The following is a 23,815-nucleotide window of genomic DNA, read 5'->3' on the forward strand; positions in this document are numbered from 1 at the left end:
ATGAAAGCATGTTTCAAAATTGATTTTTAATACTTTGCTGAAACATTCCAGTTAGCACTTCCGTGTGGCTGCTTTCCACACTGCATTTGCAGCACTGCGGGGGGGGGGGGGCGGCGGCGAGTATAATGGATAAAAAATATGTGATTAAGTGCAAAGTACCATATCAGGATAGCCACATGGCAAATAATATTGACAAATAATATCTAATATTGGCAAATAATAACTAATATTCTGACTCTGACTAGATTCCAGTTATATAGCAAAGAGTACAACTGAGTAATGTAAAAATAGATGTAAGAGATTGGGATAGGAGAGCAATTCATAGTTTTCAGAGTTAATCAGCATGGAGTGGATGTAAATAGATTTGATAATTAATATAATATAACTAATTCCTCTATAATAGCTCTAACTGAACTGTAAAATTATACTGAATTTTAATTATTTTCTTTTGTGATATTTCCAAATTCAATATAAATCATCATACAATATCAATCATTAACCTTTTGGTGTTTTTCTTATATGTTACCAAAGTCCAATGAACAGAATTGCTATTTAAAATAAAAATATAGGAAAAAAAACATAAATTTAGAGTTCAGTAATATATGTACCATCGAACTCCAGAAGGGTGGACTCTCCTTAAGCATTTTTGTTCCATTTTAAACATCACCAGCATAATAGCATAAATGATCCACTTTAACCATGTGTCTTTAACTCTCATATAGTGTCAACATTTCTCTTAAAGAAAATCTGGGTTCTATCTATGGTAAAGCATGAAGGATGAAAGATTACACTTTCCTTTAGTTACAAGAATCTGAATTTCTGAGAACATTTAAAGTGCTTCCCTTAACGTCTTTGGGTGAAGGCAATATTGAAGTATAAGTGGAGCTTTTAAAAAAAATGCAGATCCAAATACAAGAACTTGTGTGTCATGTTATGGCATGTCATGCCATTCCATGTGCTTTCCAGTTGTTTAAACTATATGCTTTCTGGTGGGGAATGAGGAAACAGAACATAAATCCAGGTCTGCCAATAACTACTGAACGGTTGATCTACTATACACAATTCTTTGTTTTGAAAAGGTTATGAAAACAAAGCTCAGAGCAAAAGAATTTTGCACATAAAATATGGAGCTTTATCCAGTTATGATTAGGTTGAGTCCATCAATGCATGTTCTGTAATTACAGCAGGATGTTACAGTACAATTGTTTTTGTGCCCTAAAGACTTTTGAAGATGGTGAAGAAGATGATGATCAATCACAGGATGAGCAATTTGTAGCAACTTGAGGACTGCGGACTTCAACATGGCTGGTTCAGAATTCGGGGAGGTCATAAAGTTGCTATTATTGCACCGCCACCCCATCTATGAGAATAAAACAGGATGTCATCCTCCCTTCTTTATTGAAAGACAAACCAATCAAATCAATACCTAATTAATTTTTTTTAATGTGGTTTGAGAGTTAAAGACACACGGTTAAAGGGATTCCCTGTTGGCCAGGCGTGATTTCGACATCCGAGGCCAGCTGCGCGGTTTGCCCTTCTGACCATCAGCAAAGGCGCCCAGCGACGGGGCTTCGCCTCTCCGGAGAGCCTAAAAAGCAGAAGCGAGGGCGCGGGTCTTTATTTTATTATTATGGTCGCGTGCACAACCAGTCCCGACCAATCACGGCAATGTTGCATATTCATGAATTCTCTTTAGCCAATGAAACAATGAGCAGGGAGTACTAAAAAAACACAAACACACAACCCAAAGCTGAAGCTGAAAGAAATAAAGAAACTCTGATGGGCGAAACTTTTTTCACCTTCGAGCGAGGCGCTGGCGGAGCCTCGTGGCGTTTTTTTAACCCCTTGCACCAGAGTCCGCCCGGCGAGGGTGCGAGGTGAGACGGGCGCAGCGCCAGCCGGATCCCGGGAGCCGCATCTCTGCCTCGCCACCTCGGAACGAGCAGCGGGTGGGTGGGGAAGGCAAAGTTTTGGCTGTCCCGGGAGCTCCATGCGTGGGCTATGGAGAAAGGGGCGCCCTTGGGACTGCCTCGCCTGTGCGTGCTGTGGACGGCGGTGCTGTGGGAAGTCTGCCGCTGCGGCGCCCACGCCAACTGGATGTGAGTAGAATGGGCTGGCCGGAGCCGGGCATGGGGAGGAAGCGGAGTTTGAATCTCCTGGGTCTGTAATATTTAGTAATATAAATAGCTGTATAAATAACAGAGGGGGATATTTCTGCCTACGGATTAAGCAATTTCGTTATTATTCTTGGGTGAAGAAGAGGCTTTGCCTCTCCTGCCGTGCTATCATTTGGAATGAAAACATCATTGTTGAGCCTGATCGATCCCAATACAAGTGTCCTTCCTCAAGTGATGGGATGATGGCAGTTCCTAATGATCTTAAAGATAGGTCACTTTTATTTTCTACCCAAGAGGTTTTGAATCCCTCCAAAGGAGAAGAAACCCCATGGCTAGTTGAAATCTTTCAGCTGATTTTTTTTTAAGTAGAGCCTCTTTAGCATTATTTATATAGTTATAAATATGATATTTATACTCCCTAAGAGGTATGTAAGGGGTATATATGTTATCTAACACATGCTTGACAAAATAAATAAAATAAAATAAAAAAATAAACTTTATGGTTCATACAGTCTGGGTCAATGTAATTAATTTAGGATGTTAAGAAAAGATATGACATGAAGATTTTTTTTTATCAAGAGTTTTTAGGAAGTTATAGATCAGCATTAACAAAAGAAAACCATGTGTTTTTTAAATATCAAACTATGCATTGTTCCCAACAATTGTGCCAGAATAACAACCTTATTTAAACACACACACACACACACACACACACAGAGGGGGGGGAATATCCTGGGCCCCTTACTGAATTTTGATAAAACTGTATCGATGGATATTTCACCACAGCTTGTTGTTTTGTGCTATCTGATGCTATTTAGCAACACATTAAGTGTGAATGTTGCTATTTTAGTATGTTCAAGATAGGTTTAAAAATTAGTCTCTGATTACTCAAAAATGGCAGCATTGGGCCAACCATTATCAGAGTGTTTCTCAGCGTAGTTGAAAATGGCTGGACTTCAACTCCCAGCAACGCTGGCTGGGGAATTCTGGGAGTTGGAGTCCACCCATCTTCAAGCTGTCAAGGTTGAGAAACATTGCTTTATCAGAATTTAAAAGCTAAGCAGAGTCAAATATGGCTATCCATTGGAATGGGTAACTACCCATCTTTGGGCTATGACTGGGTTAAGAAGTTGAATATCATCTTGGAAGATAAGAGAATGGCAAACTGTTTTGTACTGGTTGCTATTACATATGAGACACAGTGAATTACATTTGGAAGCAAATTACTTTAGTTTAAAGGTTTAAAGGTTTTATTCAACTTGTATGCCGCCCAATCCTGAGGGACTCAGGGCGGCTAACAAAACCAAGGGGGGGGACGGACAATACAAAAGGGAAGGCAACAGAAACAGACAACAATACAAAACAATTTAAAAGGTCTCAACAAGCACACCAATTCGAGTAGGGGATGGAACTCAACAGCCCCAGGCCTGCTGGAACAGCCAGGTCTTAACGGCTTTACGGAAAGCCTGAAGGGTGGGGAGGGTCCGAATGTCCATGGGGAGATCGTTCCAGAGGGCCGGAGCAGCCACAGAGAAGGCCCTCCTCCGGGTGGTTGACAGCTGGCATTGGCCGGCAGATGGAATTCAGAGGAGGCCTAATCTGTGGGATCTAATGGGTCTTTGGGAGATAATCGGCAGTTCTAAATGTTTAGTCAAAATGGGCCTGAAAACCTGATGGAATGTGTCACTATTGTGCAGTATTCATTGCCATGCTCTCATAACTTAAAAAAAAATAGTTTTATAGCTTTTCCTGCCATTTCATAGGTTTGCATTTTTTTCTCAGATTGTAGGAAAAGCTATATTATTTTGAATGTAAACTTGATTTGAAAAATCAAGTTTACATTTAAGGTGGATTTTTTTTCCTATCAAAGAACTTTATGAGCACACAAATATGAATACTGGATATTTCCAACCCAGATGGGAGCCTGAATTCTTCTCTGAAGACTGGTCATTCAGATAACTAGCAGAATTAATAGGCCTCATGTTAAACCGCTCCATTCCCAAGTATATGCACAGCCCTAGCCTGCTAGTTATTTTATTTTAGAGGTGCTGTTCCAAAGTATCTCGATATAGCAGCCTAGAGGGCGTTGGGAAATGTTCCAATAAAAAATAATATATATTCTTTGCAGCACTTGTAAAATAAAACCCACAGGGCACGTAACAGTTTGAGTACAATAAGAGTAAGGAATCTTAAAGTCTGTATTTAGTTTGGGACAGGGTGTGGAGGACTGCATTTAAAAAATAGCAGTGTGGGAAAACAGGATGCATTAATTGTAAATATAGTCAACATATAAATGAAGACAATAAATATCTCTGTCTAACAATAGTCACCTCCAAGAGGTCTAAAAGAAGATGATTGAAAGGCACAGCAGATGTGTCAACTGATCTTTTTTTTACACTTTGACCACCATTATTTTTTCTTTCTCCTGAAATTACTCATATACAGGAAGTCTTCAACCATTGATTTAGTAACTGTTGAAAGTTAAAACGTCAATGGAAAAAGTGACTTCTAACCATTTTTCACATTTAGGACCATTGCAGTATCCCTGTGTTCATGTGATCAAAATTCAGATGCTTGGCAAGTGGCCATATCTATGACTATTGTAGTGTCTCCGGGTCATTTAATCACCTTTTGCGACCTTCTGAAAAGCAAAGTCAATGGGGAAGCCAGATTCCTTTAACAGCAATGTTACTAACTTAATAACTGCAATGATTCACTTCACAACTGGGGCAAGAAGGTTGTAAAATGGGGCAAAACTCATTTAACGGATGTCTCCCTTAGCAACATCAATTTTGGGCTCAGTTGTGGCCGTAAGTCCCCTGTACATAGGAATGCATATAGAGCCTGTTTTGTCACCAGCTTGGGCATTTAAAAGCATGGAAAAGACGGAAAAGTTTAGAGTCCTGCAGAAAGTGTTTATGAAATGTAACTTTAGGCATGAGTCTGAAATTCATGGTATCCTGGATATTATTCTTTTTTATTTTTTTCTAGATCTGTAGACATGTAAACATCTCAATTATTTTAGAAATCACTGAAGAAATATCACATTCCCAGAGTCCTGCTTCGTAGCATATCATGAATCCTTTTAACCCCTGGCAAAGAGACTATTACTTAGGGTTCCACCACAAATGCGCGAACGACAAAAGCGCGCCTGACTAAACCGTGGTGACAAAACCGCGCCGACGAATGAGCGCTGAAGCACGCCGACAACAGCGCGCCGACAGAAGCACGCTGTAACCTAACCCTAAACCTAACCCTAAACTTAACCCTAAACCTTACCTTAACTTAAATTGCGCTTCTGTCGGCGCGCTGTTGTCGGCGCGCTTTTGACATCACGGTTTTAGCACCACGGTTTTGTCGGCGCGCTTTTGACATTCGCGCTTTTGTCGGGTCACGATTACTTAGTATGCCCATCATGGGTCTCTGCTCCTTTGTCCCCCTGGGTTTTGATGAAGGCGGCTCATTATTTTTCCCAATCATCATCACTCTGTGGAGCTATGGTAGTTATTAATTATAGAGGTTTCGTTAGGGGCCATCCTTTCTGTCTGTTAGCATAAGATGAGAAACGTGGTATTTGGGTCTCACCCCCAGGATGCTTTTGCAGGTGGCTGGGTATTGCCTCCTTTGGTGTCCCAGAGAAATTGGGTTGTGGTAACCTGCCGCTGAATGGTCACCAAAAGGACCTGTGCAAGAAGAAGCCCTACCTCCTGCACAGCATCCGAGAAGGAGCACGCTTGGGCATCCGTGAATGCCAGAGCCAATTCAGACATGAACGGTGGAACTGTCTACTCTCTCCGGATACAGTGCCTGCACTTTCCACTAATCCTTCATCCATCTCCACCTCTCCTGCTTTCTCCGTCTTTGGCTATGAGTTGAGCAGCGGTAGGTTCTTAGTTGGCAGCACTGGTGGTTGGGCGGTCCTTTGGATGGCTTAAGCCTGAACTCTTGCATCAATGTTGGCCGAGCAAGATCAGTTCTCGTGAGCCCAGGAGTGATGCTATCTGACAACTTGGATCATCCAATTTCATATATGAAGACGTGTAAATATATTCATTTCTTAAGAAATTGTGGAATATGAACAAAGTTTCTTGTGGAAAAAGTATGATTTACTGTGCTCTCTCATTTATACGGGTTCACCATATTGGTCCCATTAATGGCTCAGATTCAAATTAAGTTATTCATTGATTGGATTGACTCAGATAGAGCTGATTTACTTGAGTGAAACCAGATGATCCAACTCTTAGTTGCATGTTAACCTTAATGATTAATCATAGAACATACCACTGATATTTTTAACAAATCCTTTTTTTTTGTAGGTACCAAAGAAACAGCATTTATCTATGCTGTGATGGCAGCTGGCCTAGTGCATTCAGTGACACATTTATGCAGCACAGGGAACCTGACTGACTGCGCCTGTGATTCCATGTTACAAAACGGTGGCTCAGCCAGAGAAGGCTGGTACTGGGGTGGATGTTCTGATGATATCCAGTATGGAATGTGGTTGAGCAGAAAGTTCTTAGATGGTCCAACAAAAAACATCACCAGAAAAGATAGAAATGGATTGATGCTCATGAATCTGCATAATAATGAAGCAGGAAGGCTGGTATGGATTCAAATCTTTTCCCCTCCATTCTGATCTCACCTAGGCTTCCCAAAAGCCGGCTTGGCTTCTCGTCCTGATAAAACCTTTTTTATTTAGTTTAAAAGCTAAAGTCTCCAGCAAAGTCTCGGCCAACAGTCTTTCAAGAGATTTCACAGCTACAGACCTTTATCATGCTTGAAGAGCTGCCAGCCTAATATCCTCCAAATGCTACTCTGTAGCAGACTATACTTGGCAAGAAGTCAGGATCACATCTTCACTCTAATGAATTGAACTAATTGTCTCCTGCAAACTCCCCTCCCCTTTCACTCCTCTTTATTCCCTCCGGGAAGAGCCATTCACTGTCCACCTGTGGCTTTACTCCCGAGTCGACCGTTGTTCCTTAGCTGTTCCCTTCTCCTGGCAGCTCTGTACACTGGGAACAGGCTCCAGCTGTTCTTTTGCCCCACTTATTTCCGACTCCAAAGGTAGCTGATAACTGTTGGATGGCCCTGGCCCCATCTCAACCTCCAATGCAGAGCACTCCTCAGAGCCTTCTCCAGACTCCAGGACTGGCCCATGTTCCTCTCCAACCTCCCCACTGTCCGAATCTGCTGCCAGAACCTCTGGAGGGCCACAACACATTCTTCTCTCCCACGTATCCATGAATACTGATGAGAGGAAGTTACATGTTTCTTTTATTTAGTTCCTGTGTGAATAGGGGGTTCATGCAATCATAGCTACTTTATATGTTTGCTTCCCTATGTTTAGCTCCATCTGGGCAAATGATAATGTTACTATAATGGGCCTTTGAGATGTTACTGAATTACAAATCCTAGTCTCTCTTACCATTGAACATAGTGGCTGGGTCTACTGAATGTTGTCATTCAGTAACAACTATATTTCCATTAAAGATGCTTTCTCCACCAGGGTGCCCTTTAGAATGGGCTGCACTGAGGATAATGCACTTTCTGTGTGGAAGTTAAGCTTTGAGGAAACCACATATATTTGTAGGTATGTACAGTCTGAAAAAGAGACGCGGTGGCTGAGTGGCTAAGATGCTGACCTTGTCGATCAGAAAGGTCGGCAATTTGGTGGTTCGAATCCCTAGTGCTACGCAAGCTCCAGTTACTTGCCAACCTAGCAGTTTGGGGGAAAAAAGGTAGAAAAATAGGGGCCATCTTTGGTGAGAACACGGAACAGTGTTCGGTGTGCCTCCGGCATTTAGTCATGCCAGCCACATGACCATGGAGACATGGTCTTCGGACAGCGCTGGCTCTTTGCCTTTGAAACAGAGATGAGCATTGACCCCTAGAGTCAGGAATGACTAGCACACATGTGCAAGGGGAACCTTTACATTTAACTTTACAGTTTGAAAGTACTGGGAAGTTGCCAATTCTTTAAAGTAGGTCAAATATTCTCACAAGAAATATTGGAACTCTGATTTCAAGTATTGTTACAGGCTAGAGCAGTGGTCTCCAACCTTGGCAACTTTAAGACCTGTGGACTTCAACTCCCAGAGTTCCTCAGCCAGCAAAGCTGGCTGAGGAACTCTGGGAGTTGAAGTCCACAAGTCTTAAAGTTGCCAAGGTTGGAGACCACTGGGCTAGAGCAAGGGTGTAAAACTCAAGGCCTTTGAGCTGGATCCAGCCTGAGGGGTGCTTAGATCTGGCCCGCAGGGCCAACCTGGAAACAGTGAAGGACTGGCCTGCATGGCCCTTCCGAGAACTATTTTTGCTGGCAGAGGGTTGCAGGAGGCCGTCGCAGCCAAAAACAGAGCTGGGAGTCTGTTTTCGCTGGTAGAGCATCTCTGACACGAGTGACATTGAGTTGGCCACACCCACTTCGCACCCCCCCCCCCCCCGAGGTTAAACACAACTCTGATGAGGCCCCTAACAAAATTGAGTTTGACACCCCTGGTCTAGAGTAACAGAAAACCTGATAGTATTTATACCAAAGAAAATCAGGGAAGGATCATGTTACTGTTTTTTAAAAAAATCTTTAAGATCTTTTTGGGCTTTGCTCATATTCTACCTCATTCATCCTTCGATATCATCTCTGGTTTTCTGCACAAATTGCCCATATGTTTTTCCTCTGGAGTGAATATTGATGTCCTGGCCCTTCTTTGTTCATAGAGAAATCTGAATGGTTCCAGGAACTTCAGTAAGCAGCAAAGGCTATCAAAATGGTACATACAGGCGACCTTTCCCTTGAGATTTCAGAGCCGAAAGATACAGATGCTATATTGTGTATGGGATTTTGTGTGATTTAAAGAAAGCAGGAAACTGTCCTCCATATTTCTTAAGAAGAAACATGCTGTTGCCTAGTTAAGAAACAGACTAGTCTTTTGGTCCATATGAAAACTGCATTCAGCATTTCTGTTACATAAGGGAAAAGCAATTTCTAAATTAAAAAAAAGAAACTCAAATGCTTTGGAATATGCTGGGTGTGCAGCCTAAGAGGAGAGTTGATCCTTTCTGATTGTGGTTTGCTTTAATTTTTCCTCCAGGCAGTAGCAAAACTGATGTCCATCGACTGCCGCTGTCACGGCCTATCTGGTTCTTGTGCTCTGAAAACTTGCTGGAGAACCATGTCATCCTTTGCAAAAGTTGGAAGTTTTTTAAAAGAAAAGTATGAGAACAGCATCCAGATTTCTGATAGACGAAGACGAAAAATACGCAGGAGAGAAAAAAGCCAGCGCAGCATCCCAATCCAGAAAGAAGACCTCCTCTATATCAACAGATCGCCCAACTACTGTATGGAAGATCGCAAACTGGGGGTCTCTGGGACACAAGGGCGGGAATGCAACCGCACATCTGCCGGACCGGATGGATGCAACCTCCTCTGCTGTGGCCGTGGATATAACACACAGGTGGTCAGGCACGTGGAGAGATGTGAGTGCAAATTTGTTTGGTGTTGCTATGTACGCTGCAGAAGATGTGAGACTGTGACTGACGTTCATACTTGCAAATAAAAGTAATTGCCTCAAATATCTTTCCTGGATCCAGCGAAAGAAAAATGAACATTTTCTCTGGAGTCGAAGGTTGAAAGCTATTTGTTTTTGTGGAAAAAGCAACTTGATGTTCTGACCTAGGTTTCCCAAGATCACAAAGAAGACTCCTCATCCCAATAAAACCTCTTTTATTTAGGTTAAAGTGAATTCCTCTCCAGCAAAGTCCCAGTGGTTCAAGAGATTTCACTACCACAGACCTTTATCGGGCTTGGAGAGTTGCCAGGCTGATATCTTTCAAACGCTGCACAGTAGCAGCAATTACTTGGCAAGAAGTCAGGAACAGATCTTCACTCTAATGAATTGAACTAATTGCCTCCTGCAAACTCCCCTCCCCTTTTGCTCCACTTTATTCCCTATGGGGGGGGGGGCATTCACCATCCACCTGTGCCTTTACTCCTGAGTCAACCCTTGTTCCTTAGCTGTTCTCCTAGCAGCTCTGCGCATGCACACATCAGGAACAGGCTCTAGCTGTTCTTCTGCCCCACTGATACCTGATTCCAAAGGCAGCTGATAATTGTTGGATGGCCAAGGCCCCATCTCTGCCTTCGACGCAGAGCCTTCATCAGAGCCTTCCCCAGACTCCATGACTGGCCCATGTTCCTCCCCAACCTCCTCACTTGTCTGAGTCTGCCACAAGCTCTGCTGGCTGCTGGCAGACCACAACACTTGGACGAAATAGCAACAAATCACCTGGCAACTTGTATTTCATAAGGAATTTGCATACTTGGATGGTGTATTTGTGTAATTCAGTCCACAATGACTGTGGATTCTCAGTATTTCAGTCACATGCAGTGCTTAAGTAAATTTAATAGCTAAGTAAATCAGACTAGCTTCGATTTAACATTCAGAAGTTAAAATAATATCCTCTTTAAGGCATCTGGCTCTCCTGTATTGAGAATTGAGAGCATTCCGTTTACAAAATAGCCATAAAATCAGTTGCATAGCAATTTGCAGTTGGGAATGACACTGAGGTTCAAGCAAAGCATCCAAGACTTGGTTAACCAATCCCAACCAAAAAAATTTGCAGCATCCCATGATCAACATGTTTTTCCCCCCAGTAACAACCGTTTTCTTCTAGTTTCCAACAAAAAATGCCTCATAGTGAACAATGGGACACTTAATAACTGTGGTGTTCACTTAATGACCTGGCATTCCTTTTACAACTGCTGCATTCACTTAACAACTGTCACAAAAGAAGTAATAAAATCGAGCACTTATGTGATGACCTGCTTTATGATGATCACAACTTACCACCAAAACCTCAGTCTCAATTAGTGTCATAAGTCAAGAGCTAGTGTCATTGGTACAGTCGTCAGCATTAGAGAACAAGCTTGTTGACAGAGATGGTATGCTGCAAAACGTGTATTCCTATGTTTTCACTTACTTCTATCCCAGTGTTCTAATTTTCCATTTAAGATAGAGAAACAGAATGAGGAGTCCTTGGTGCTCTCTGAGCTTGGTTGTTTTCTCGCAGATATTTCATTAGCCAAACTGGGTAACTTTGTTAGTGTTATCACTGATCAGTCCTAGCATTGCCAAGGTGCCAAGGTGGCGCAGTGGTTAAATGCAGCACTGCAGGCTACTGCTAGATCAGCAGTTCAGCGGTTCAAATCTCACCGGCTCAGGGTTGACTCAGCCTTCCATCCTTCCGAGGTGGGTAAAATGAGGACCCAGATTGTTGGGGGCAATATGCTGACTCTCTGTAAACCACTTAGAGAGGGCTGAAAGCCCTATGAAGCGGTATATAAGTCTACTGCTATTGCTATTGCTGATGTTACCTAGTTTGGGTAGTGAAATATCTGCAAGAAAACATCCAAGCACAAAGAGCACCAAGGATCCCTCATTTCAACAGTGAACTACAAATATTCTATCAGAGAAAGAGAATTGTTTATTTGTAGCAATTATATAGTAGTATTCAAGTACTGCTCCTGTTTTCTTTTGAACCTTCTTGACAAGGTCTACATTGTGATGCATTTCAGAGCAGTCTCATTAAAAAAAAAGAAAATGAGCATGATGCTAATTTGTAAAGATACTGTACAGTGTACCATGAAATAAATAATGTACCTGTTGAGGGCCCCTTGCATATAGAATGAATGCAAGTTACCTATGAAGCCAATTTCAGATTGCACAGCTGCCTACATAGCTTTATCAGATGGTACTTTATTCTTATACATTCTTACCTTAAAACATTTTATTTTTATTTCATTTTCATTTTCATTTTATACAATCACTTATATACTGTGCATAAAAAAAAGAAAAAAGGAAAAAAAACAAACAAAAAAAAAAAAAAACCCCACATAACACTTCATTCCCCCATACACCCTCTCCTCTCCCCCTCCAACTTTCCTTTCACCCCTCCAGCATTCCCCTCCTACTTCCCTACCCCCTCAGACATCTCCCCCTCCCTCCATTTCACCCTCCTCACATTCCCTCTCACTCCCTCTTTACTTCTCCCTTCTCTTTCCCTCTTCTCCTCACTTTGGTGTATTCATACAATTCAATTTGTTTTTTACAATAAAAGTAGAGAAAGAAAAAAAGAAAAAAAAAAGAAAAACGAGCCACAGTATACAAGTGAATTCTTATTGTTCTAAGGATTGAAACTGTAATTCCCCCCTCCCCCCTCCCCTCTATAATCCCCCCTCCCTAACCCCCTTACGGCTTCGCAGGTCCCATGCCCGGCATAGTTCTTTAACAAGCATTTGAGTATAATAAGGTCAGCTAACTTTAAAATTAAAAAAATAAGATAAAAATGAAGCCAAAAAGAAAAAGGAAAAATAATAGAAAATAAAAAATAAGAAACAAAAAAGAAACACCCACACTCACACACAAAAAGAAGAAAGAAACAAAAAGGGTCAATAAACCCACTACGTTAACACAGCTTCCCATTATCTGTAAATCTTAAACAATGTAATTCATTCCAAATTTCGATTATTTTGCTACTTGCAGGGTTTCAAACTATATTAGAACCAGGTAAGTTGATCAATTAGAATTCCCCAACTAAAAATCTCCTTGCTTTGTCTATCTATTCAAACCTTTAATTTATCTCTTTTTTATCCAGGTATCCAAACCTTTCTATAACACCATTAACTCAAATACTTCTTTCATTTTTCATTTCCAACACCTCCCTTTCTATCCTTACCCACCTCCACATATAAATTTTTTACCTTCCACCCTGCCTTTATCCATATCCACATATATATTTTGTCCACATTCCTTGCTCCTCCCATGTTTACTCCACTTTCCTGAAGATTCTCCGACCAATCTTTCTTAACCTTATATTGATATAGCAGCTCAAACAAACATCAGCTTGCGTTCTAGCCCCAAGTAATCTAATTACACTTTCGCTGCCCTTCCCTCTCCCACACACCTCCCAACTCCGTTCGTTCCAAACCGCAACTCAAAAAGATCACAATTTCCACTCTCTTCGTCTAAGAAAATAGTTCATGCACGATTAGAGTTAGAGTTCAGACAAAACTTCTGTACAATATATGTCCACAATCAGCAACGCTTCTTTCAGTCTCCATGTCTCATCATCGATATGCCACTTTTCCATTTTATCCCAGACGGAAATCATAAAGCTTTAAAAACATCGCTTAGTCTTTATTCTTTAGTCTTCTGCCCTTCCGGAAGAGGAAAGCAACACGCTCCGCCTTGTAGCCACGTGTCTCGCTGTTTGTCTTCTCCTTCTCCCTGTCTCTCCCCAGATCCGGATGAATCAGGAAGTCCCGCCTTCAGAGTCTCGTAGTAAAATTTTCGGGCTTCACAGACGGAGTTAATGCGGTATTTTTGGTTACCAAATGTAACTGTAATACCAGCTGGGACTTCCCATCTGTATGAAATCTGAGAGTTTCTGAGTTCTTCGGTTAAGAAAGCATACTGTCTTCTTGTTCTTAACATTTGAAATGGTATCTCCTTAAAAACAATCAAGTCGTCCCCATCAATTCTCAACCTCTTTCCGTAGAGCCTCTGTGTTATCTCATTTCTAGATTCCCTTGTGGTAAAGTATATTATTATGTCCCTCGGAAGCTGTCGCTGTTTTGCTACCCAAGAATTCTGGCGGTAAATTCTTTGAATCTGCCAATCAAAATTAAGTCCCGGACTTCCCACCAAGCGACTGAAAGCCTCAAAAAATGTCTGTTTCAAATTCTCCTGTTGGTTTTCACGCAGTCCTCTAACACGTATAGCAAAGGCAGTCTTGTTATAATTTAATTTGACAAGTTCTTTTTGGGCAGATTCAATTTCCTGTTCTAACGTTTGAATTTTTGATATCAGATTAAGGTTAGTTTCTTCCAAAAGTTCCAATTTGTCCTCCGTTTCAGCAATATAATCTGTCATGACTGTCATTACTCCGATCATATCCTGCTTTGCCTGAGCAATTTTAGCATCAAATTGATCAGATAAATCCGAAATCAGTTGATTAATCTCCTGTCTGAAATCATTAAGCGTTTTGAGAAGGAATTCTTGTGTTAGCAAGTCTCCCGTGGAGGGTGTAGGAGACAAGGGTAGCGGCTTCATAGCAGTTTTATTATTAAGGAAGCGCTTCTGTTTAGGTTTGGGAGCCATTCCAGAATAAAAATAAAAGACAAGCAATCAAGCGAGCCAAAAATCAAAGTCTGTGCTCCCCTCAGTTAATCTTTTAGCAATTAGTACGGAGAAGCTTTCAGGAGGGTAGGGTCAGCTAGCTGCGTCAGATCAAACACAAAAGCTACGAGATCGCCATCTTGTGACGCAGCTAAAAAAAGAAAGGGAGCCTTTTGCGAAATTGAAGCTGGTATTTTAAATGGTAATAGAAGAAGTTCCTCGGGAATAGTCCCCGCCCGGATTGGCTTTTAAATAGCTTAGCTTTGTCCTGGGGGGGGAGGCAATCTGCCTAGGCTGCAAAAAAGGCAGCGCGGAAAACTGGCCGGAGTAAAGGCTCAGCTAATGTTGAACCTCTTCTCCATTCACAGCAAAAAGAAAAGCTATGAATTACAAAGAGATCCTAACGACTGACCTTCTCCCTGCCCCTTTCTGCCAGAAAGGGGAGATATCTATAGATCTTATAAGATATACGAACCAGAGTCCTGGCAGGAGCTTTATTGAGCTCCCGACGGCGGCAGCTCCTCCCCTCGAAGCCTTTTGCCACATATCTATTCTTATACATTCTTATAAACTCTATTCTTAAACTTATAAACATGCCAGCTGCCAAATTTTGATCATGTGGTCATGGGGATGCTGCAATGAGAATGTGAAAACGGTCATACATTACCTTTTTCAATGTCATTGTAACACTGAATGAATGGTTAAGTCAAGGACTACCTGTATCGTCTACACACCAAAGGGAATTATCTTGGTGCAAGGTATCAAAGACAGAATCATTCTTCTGCATCTATATTTCATAAGTCCCTTCATTTCCCATTATTGACCAGATTGCTAACGTCAACCACTTTTTGTAGAAATGGAAAGAAAATGCTTGGTATTGTGTTGGGATGAAGAGAGTATATTCTAGTGTACTTTGTATGTACCAGTACATTAAATTCAGGATATAGGATTGAAACTTTACATATTGCTCTGGTTGAATTGAAAGCAATCAATTTACAATTCACTCCCCAATATTTTCTTTCATTGTTTGAAACTGAATTTTCTGATGCATAAAGGAACTTGATTTCCCCCCCTGGATATACAAACTGTTGGCAAGTTGTAACTATCTGGAAGACTATAGGCCCCATTCTTGGACTACGTCCATAGATCTGTTGTATTTTTTGTGGTTATGGAAAGTTGTGTGCATGCAGTGCTTCTCTTAATTAATTATCAATACCAGGATTTCTCTTCCTTTCATAGATACTGTAGCTACAGTAATATCTCACTGTTTCATGCAAAGATGTTGGCTATTTTTACAAATTTGCTCCCTTGATCTGAAGGGAACAGTCATCTGGTTACGATCTTCTCAATAGGTTGGTTTGGCTTGGTTTGCTACATCTCTGCCTTTGAAAACTTCTTCCAGCATCAACAATATAAGAATAATGAAGCATCCTCTAATTTTACGCCAAAACAGCATGTTTTTTAGTTCTCACAGAGCTCACTTCCCAGCCACTGTTTAATATAAAATCGTAAGTGCAATGGGTTGGATTTTGGTTCTATAAATATTCCAGCAATACCACATGATGTGTTGTGCATGTTGTTGATTTCAGTGGATTTGACTCCCAACTAAATGTACATCAGATTGCATCTAACTACATCACAGTCTATAGATTAGACTTAGTTTCTTCATTAAATACATTTTCTCACGAAATGGTAGGTGACTCATAAAAATATTTACTGCTTCAACTACCTCTTAAGTTTTATATAAGAACACTGCCCTGCAAAATATGACTTGCATTCATATTGAGGCCTAGGTTCCTTCTTCTTAATGCTCTTCAGCCTCTCCAAATCTCTTTCAAAAAGACGGAAATAGACAGAAAAGCTCAATTCCGTTAAGATTATTTATCAAGAGAATTGAGATTCAAGAGCACCTTTCAAAACACATTGGGAATAATATGTTGCTGTTTTTCTAGGTTAAGAACAATTTTTGCTGCTATATCGGTCATCAGATTTTTGTTTATTCTCAGTTTGTCAATAAAATATTAACGTATGTGTTTACTTGCCTTTCTCTATTATCAGAACTAATTAAGAGAAACAGATGGCAGCAAGTGTACAGATGGGTGGAGATTCCTTTCTCTTGAAAGTTTTATTGCCAGTAGCTTTTTGTTGTCAATCATTCTTAAAACTGGAAAGCTTCAAAAACCAGCATGACGCATGTTATCAGCAGTATTTTTTAATAGCTTTAAGATATGGAAGCACATTTTCTCAAAAATCAAATTATATGGAACCTCAGTCTGAAGTCAACTATAAGGCTCACAGAACAATAGAACTTGAGGAGCAAAGGGGGCTGAGGGACTGTAACTTATTTAAATACTCTTATTTTTCTCAGGCTGTATATTTTTAGGCAAAACACCCATTCCCCTGGCAGATATTTTTAAATAGTTTGAGTGACCAAGTGCACAGAGCTGGAGTACAAAATGTGATAGATAGGAAAATCTTTTGATTCACAAACAATAAACATCCATACAATATCGTAGCATTTGTTCACAATAGCAAGATGATGTTAACCTTGATGGCCCATGGAGTGCAATGCTTCTGTAGCTGTGTTCTGTGAAGGATTATATCGGGCCAATAGAGACCTGTTGATCTCCGGGTGCGCTTCAAGGTGCTACTTACCATCCATAAAGCCCTCCATGGTAGTGGATCTGAGTACTTGAGAGACCGCCTTCTGCCAATTACCTCCCTTCGACCCATCAGATCGCACAGATTAGGCCTCCTCCGAATTCCATCCGCCAGTCAGTGCCGGCTGGCGACTACGCGGAGGAGAGCCTTCTCAGTAGCAGCTCCGACCCTTTGGAACGAACTCCCTGTGGAGATTCGTACCCTCACCACCGTCCAGACCTTCCGCATAGCCCTTAAGATCTGGCTATCCCGTCAGGCCTGGGGATAAGATCCTAATCCGCCCCACCCGAATGTTGAATGAATGTTGTGTTTTACTGTTTTATTTTATTCACATATTTTATGTTTTGTCTTGCACTCCTTCCCACGAATTGTAAGCCGCCCTGAGTCCCCTCAGGGAAAAGGGCGGCCTATAAATGACAAATAAATGACTAAATGACTTCCACATTTAACAAATAATATTTTCCCCTGCAGTTCCCAAGGAGGATTTAATCAGCAATATTTTGAGCAGGTAAGTTAGTTTAGCAGACTATATATTTTGTGATTTAAGTTACAAGTCAACTGATTGTCACCCCTGTTGATATTAATATCAGTACTGAGCCACTGGAGAGCAGCACTTAATCAGAATATTTTGTTAATTCATAGTTTTGTCACATTCTTAGCCTATCTTGAAAATGCTCATCCCTGTCATCCTTGTCTATTCCCCATCCCCACCCCACCCCCAAGTAAACCAAAAAATATATACCAAGTACAAGGGGTTCTTCCTGAGCAGGTCCATATTTTCTTTTTTAAAACTTTATTTAATGAAAAAATATAATACACAGACAAGTGAATTTATTTCAATGAACATAGCTGGAGAAACTGCAAAGTAATGTACAAATAATTAGTCTGACTTTATGATGTACTTATTGCTAAGCTACAGCAAATGAAAAAGATAACATGAACACGTTGAAACAGTAAAGTAGCTCATATTCCAGTCATTAAATCTTAGCATCGAAAAGCTAGACGTTTCTCTTAAACTACATAAAGTAATTAATCTCCAATATTGCTTTAATATTTTCAGTGCAAATAATATTTCTTTACTCAAATACTAGCTTATAAGCCTAACTTCCCCCCCCCCCAATATTTTTTAATGGATATTTTAATCACCTCAGTTCAGACTGGCAATATATATATTGACAGGATCTACCCTGACATCCCAGCAAACAGCTAATCATACTTTCTTTGTTGCTAAAGTCGCTCTATAAAGCAGAGATGTCCAAAATGCTTGTTCTTTGTTTGAGTTGGAAAACAGAACTGCAAAACTGCCAGTCACCTTTACAAAAAAAAGGGACAATCCCAGGAATCATACTTTTATCTTCCTATAAGCATCTTCCCACAAGAGGCATCTTACAGTTTTCCCTTCTCCAGATGCTTTGTGAAAAAGAAGGGGGATGGAAATAATTTTTGCAGGCATTGTGATCTAGTGCAGTTCCATGATACCAAGAGAGTGGAAGGTTTCCTGGGCATCCCAAAACTTCCTGTGAACCTCTCTGGCTTTTATCTCCTAATGCAGTGATGGCGAACCTTTTCAGCACTGAGTGCCAAAAAGGGAGTGCATGTGTGGCCAAGTGGTCTTTCGGGTACTGGCGTGCATGCCAATCAGGGTGACATGGGCACAACGGAAACAGGAAGACCAGCTCTTCCGGTTTCCGGCACTGCCACATGCGCAAAGGACAGCTGATCATCGGGTGTGCATGTGCGCCAGAAACCCAGAAGAGGAACAGGCAACACCGTACATGCTAGCTTACATGGCTCTGCGTGCCACTTCGGGCACACGTGCCATAGGTTCGCCATCATGGCCCTAATGCCATTAGAGAAGGGGTGTCAAACTGGTGGCCCGTGGCCCGGATGTGTCATGTGCAGGCCACACCCAGTTCCACGAAGAGAAAAAAATGTCATGATACGTCATGTGATGGCAACGTGATGCTATGAGTTTGAGGGCCCTAGAACTGCATTAGAGGCATGCATTAGAGGCACCTAGAACTGTTAGCCAACTTGCTATAATTCGATTAACACGTCACTATTAATTAATATGAATTATTAAAAAGGGGGATCATTGTGCCCTTCCCTGCTGCTGTATGTAAGACAAGAAAATGGGGAGATGACATTTGTTAGAAGTGAACTGTTTGGACACCTCAAATGCATTATATATAAGCACCTGCAAAAATATGATTTAGTGAGATAAGCCAATCTAAATAAGTAACATTTTCACTCTAGGAAAACATGTTTCCCAGTGGATTTTCTTTCCCCAATAGTCAAGCTTATCATGCAACTGAAACTACTTCTGAAAAATGTCCACTTGAGGAGTGATACACACCAGGTCATCTCCAGGAGGAATTAAGGGTTGTTGTTTTTTTGGTAAAAAATATGCAATTTCATACTTCCAAGAAAACAGAGTAACTGTCAAAATTGGCTTCTTTTTATGATTTTACAAGGCCTCAATCAATTCACGTGTCTTCTGGATCTCAGGTCTTTAAAAAACCCTCTTAGTTGAACACACACAAGAAAGAATCACATTATTCTGCCGTATTAGCAGCTTGCATTTCTAACAAGAAATATGGGGTGCGGATGAGTTAACAATTGCAACAGACACAGTGTTACACATTTCATTTTAATGAAAAGCATTTAATTGTGCTTTGTAAAGCAGTCCTACATTTTTGTATCAAACATCCACCCCCTCTATCTGAAAAGGGCCACTGAAGTATGTGGCTTTCCAAGAGACATAGCATTAAAATAGTTAATTATTTTTTCCTCTAAAATTTACATATTGATGTAATTATATGCACTCACAGCAATGTTGTAATTGAACAGGATACAACAAAGCTCAGGATTAGCTCCAATATTCATTCTGTATCTCTAATTACTTTTGAGTGTGGTTCTAAGAGACATAAGTGGCCTTAGAAACAAGGAAGAAAGGGAGAAAGAGAAGGAAGAATAAGAATACTCAGAAATAATTGTTCTGTTTGTTTAGGGCTAATTTACAAAAAAGAAAAAAGAAACAGGAAAAAAAGAATCTCTTCAGTTTAACAATAAATAAGCCTGATGGTTGTTTTTTTTTAAAAAAAGTTCATGCACATTTTAAAGTGAAAACATGCCTGGAAATTATTTACATAGGGCACAATCCAGCAGGATAAGTATTTCACATGCCCAGTCAAATGAATTGGTGCAATTTACCATCACTTTGCACAGCTTTTTAATGGGCCTTGTGCATCAAGCCATGCTAGCATGGTGGAGTTCACACTTGGCTTCTATCTTCCCAAATCCCACAATATCACAGCAGCAGAAAAGTGCGTTTCCCCTCCACTGTTCTTTTGCATTGTCTATTTCCAATTGCAGATTGTTCATTCTAGCTTCTGTGGAATACATCCCTCCATTTCCACAACTTCTGGCCATCCTTCATACTTGTTGGTGTCCTTGTTGTTTTTAATATGCTGCAAAGAGAAAGCCATTTCAATTTAAATGTAAGTATAGTTAGGGTTGCACTGAAACATAAGATTTTTCTAACTTACAAAAAACAGTATTTTTGTTTATGTCCTGCTGCATTTTTCCAAGATGAGAAACAAGAAAAGAAAAACAAGAAAAAGAAAAGTTCTACAGTAAAGAACAAAAAGCTGTGTGAAATATAAGAGCTAATAAACAATGCTCTTAGTCTGAATATTAGCATAGAAATTGGTGTAAGAATTTTCTGCTATTGTTTTCAAATAACATATATACAGAACCTACTTATTTGCCTCCTAAGAATCTATAGTGATTGACCACTATTATCATCATAATGCCAGGGGTTGAGAAGAAGCAATTGGAAAACAATATGAAATATTAGAACTTTCAGATTGAAGTTGAATGAAGTTGAGATTGAAAAGAAATCTATTTTTAAACCAATCACGATTGCAGCCCTCGGAGTAATACTTAAAGGACTTCCTTGATATCTGGAAATGTTGAATTTATTAGACCTGAACATCTTAATTTACCCAAAACAATCCTGCTTAGAATTACCTGTGCTCTTAAGTGCTACTTTAATAATTTTAGATCTTTTGTTGGATCCTTTGTTATGACTCAAATTGTTAAATTTCCACTAGTTTTAGACTAACTGTAGATTATCCATACATAATAACAACATCTGCCAGGTTCTTAAGAAGGACTCAATAAATAGATAGAAACACCAAATCCAGTATAAGCATCTGGATAAATGTGCAACTATATTTATAATACAATAATATGTAGCAGTAGAAGCAGAAGCAGATGTAATTTAGCAGCTTCAAACAGGAAAAAATGGCATCAAAGTAACACATCAGAAATAGAAATAATTAAGATGCTCAAAGGACAGGGAACAAACGAATATTCAGAGTGAGGGCATTTAGAGTTCATTTTCAAAATTTTCCTGAAACAATTGATATGACCCTAGGAAATTCTGAGCAAGGCACTAAGACTGTTCAGTGATCCAGAATTGAAGGGAGAGTGGTAATTTTGAGTACACATGTACTCATGTACCATCTCACTGCAACTTGATAAAAATTCATTAGATTTAAGCAGAAGCACTCCATACCGTGTTTCCCTGAAAATATGACATGTCCTGAGCCCAATCGGGCTTTTCAGGGCATGGGCTAAAATACACCCCCCCCCAATTAGATCCCCCAGAAACTACTAAAATGCATGTGCAGCCGGACCGCACCATTTCCTCTAGTTGTCTCCGGAGGGAGGAAAGCACCCTACCTGCCATTAATGTACCTAACAGTAACGGTGATGACTGTGCAAAAAGAGCAGTTGTAGCAAAAAGAGCGCCTGCCGCAAAAAGAGCACCCGCCGTAGCTTGTGCCCCACCTGTCACCCCCCCCAAATTGCGCTCCAGCATGAGACATGCATCTTACCAGATATTGGCAACTCCATCACGTCTCTTGGCCAGTTTGTGCAAGGAATCACCTTGCATGGTAAGGAAAAACTTCTCACGAGTGCAAGCAATTAACAACTTCTCAAACTTGTGAGAAATTTTTTCTTTATCGTGCAAGGTGTTTCCCTGTACAGACCGGCTGAGAGATGCGACAGAGCTGCCAGTGTCCAGTAAGATATGCATCTTGCGGCCTGCCTGATCCCCTGCCCCACCTGCCAACCCCCAAATTGCACCCCAATGTGAGACGCGCATCTTACCAGACACTGGTAGCTCCATCACATTCCTTGCGATTGTGTCCAGGGAAACACGCTGTAAAAAAACCTTCCTGTGAGTTCAAATAGTTTGAACTTGCGAAAAGGTTTTTTTATAACGTGTTTCCCTGGACACAACGGCGAGGAATGTGACAGAACTGGAAAGGTAAGACGCATATCTCACTTCTCAGCCGCCCAACCTGCTCGAAAATAATAAGCCCACTCCCCCAGATAATAAGGCCAAGCCCTTATTATGGGGGTCAATAGAAAATACGAGCCTGTCTTATTTTGGGGAAAACATACTTTTTTCTTCAAATCCAAATCAACCCAGACCCTTTTCCTAATTCCAATTAAGTATTTTTGCAGTTACTAAAGTGTATCTTCCAGATTAGCTGAAGTTCTGCTGACCAAAATGAATCAGCAACATTTCTAGGATGCAATGTATGATTTGGCCTCCAAAGACGCTCATCTATGTTGTGTAAACTTTAACATGACAACATACCTGTTCAAAAGGGCTTTTAGTTTTGATTCCTTTTCCACCACAGAAAACCCAATTGTCTCTGAATCCAAGCGTTGTGATGGATGTACTCCCCAAATCTGATATTATTTTCCGTGCCTCTTCATTAAGCCTTCAACAGAATTTTAAGAATTACTATAGAAATGTAATATTATCTAGAATATAATTTACCAAATTGATTCATATAAACACTTTGCTTCATATTTATTGAAATTTTGTCTTCATTGGTACAAATAATATAGACTTTCACACATATGTGCATTATTCAGCAACCTCGGTTGAACGATGACAACCCTCTTTTAAAATGACCACATTCGTGGAAGGACAACATGTCTCCCACTTTAGCTCTTATCTAATTGTAATCTACTAGAAAGCAAATATGACAAATAAGTATTGTATTTCCAACAGACTTACTTAGTGGCACCATCGTCATATGTTGCCATTAATACAATAGTTCCATCTGCAATGCTCTTCAGAAATTCAATGAATGGGGCTACATCTACATCAAATGGAAGCACAACAACATTTAATATTTATTAAATTTATACAATACAATACAATACAATACAATACAATACAATAGCAGAGTTGGAAGGGACCTTGGAGGTCTTCTAGTCCAACCCCCTCCCTAGGCAGGAAATCCTATACTGTTCCAGACAAATGGCTATCCAACATCTTCTTAAAGACTTCCAGTGTTGGGGCATTCACAACTTCTGGAGGCAAGCTGTTCCACTGATTAATTGTTCTAACTGTCAGGAAATTTCTCCTCAGTTTTAAGTTACTTCTCTCCTTGATTAGTTTCCACCCATTGCTTCTTGTTCTACTCTCAAGTGCCTTGGAAAATAGTTTGACTCCCTCTTCTTTGTGGCAACCCCTGAAATATTGGAACACTACTATCATGTCTTCCCTAGTCCTTCTTTCTATTAAACTAGACATACCCAGTTCCTGCAACCTTTCTTCATATATTTTAGTCTCCAGTCCCCTGTTGCTCTTCTCTGCACTCTTTCTAGAGTCTCCACATCTTTTCTACATCGTGGTGACCAAAACTAAATGCAGTATTCCAAGTGTGGCCTTACCAAGGCATTATAAAGTGGTATTAACACTTCACGTGATCTTGATTCTATACAACTTGATTCTTGCAAAGTGACTAACATGATATCAAACAATCTAAC

General features: G+C 40.5%; 2 protein-coding genes across 2 annotated transcripts in view; one reads left to right on the forward strand and one right to left on the reverse strand.

Annotated features, from left to right (window-relative positions):
- The first annotated feature begins 1,761 nt into the window (after nt 1-1,761).
- On the forward strand, nt 1,762-11,239 carry WNT16 (Wnt family member 16). The gene is made up of 4 exons (XM_087723655.1): nt 1,762-2,099; nt 5,722-5,999; nt 6,434-6,720; nt 9,206-11,239. The coding sequence occupies exons 1-4, from the start codon at nt 2,002-2,004 to the stop codon at nt 9,668-9,670; spliced, it is 1,128 nt and encodes a 375-aa protein (XP_087579781.1). The 5' UTR covers nt 1,762-2,001; the 3' UTR covers nt 9,671-11,239.
- Nucleotides 11,240-19,387: 8,148 nt separating this feature from the next.
- FAM3C (FAM3 metabolism regulating signaling molecule C) overlaps nt 19,388-23,815 on the reverse strand; it is a 37,062-nt gene continuing 32,634 nt past the window's right edge. Inside the window, exons 8-10 of the mRNA XM_087723656.1 lie at nt 23,058-23,142; nt 22,629-22,755; nt 19,388-20,421 (exon numbers count right to left, since the gene is read on the reverse strand). Coding sequence (XP_087579782.1) covers nt 20,332-20,421; nt 22,629-22,755; nt 23,058-23,142 — 302 coding nt within the window. The 3' untranslated portion in view covers nt 19,388-20,331. The remainder of the gene's footprint in view (nt 20,422-22,628; nt 22,756-23,057; nt 23,143-23,815) is intronic.

The sequence above is a fragment of the Thamnophis sirtalis genome, unplaced genomic scaffold (assembly GCF_051295495.1).
Source record: "Thamnophis sirtalis isolate CommonGarterSnake01/CBP01778 unplaced genomic scaffold, rThaSir2_p1.2 scaffold_9, whole genome shotgun sequence".
NCBI classification, from domain to species: Eukaryota; Metazoa; Chordata; class Lepidosauria; order Squamata; family Natricidae; genus Thamnophis; species Thamnophis sirtalis.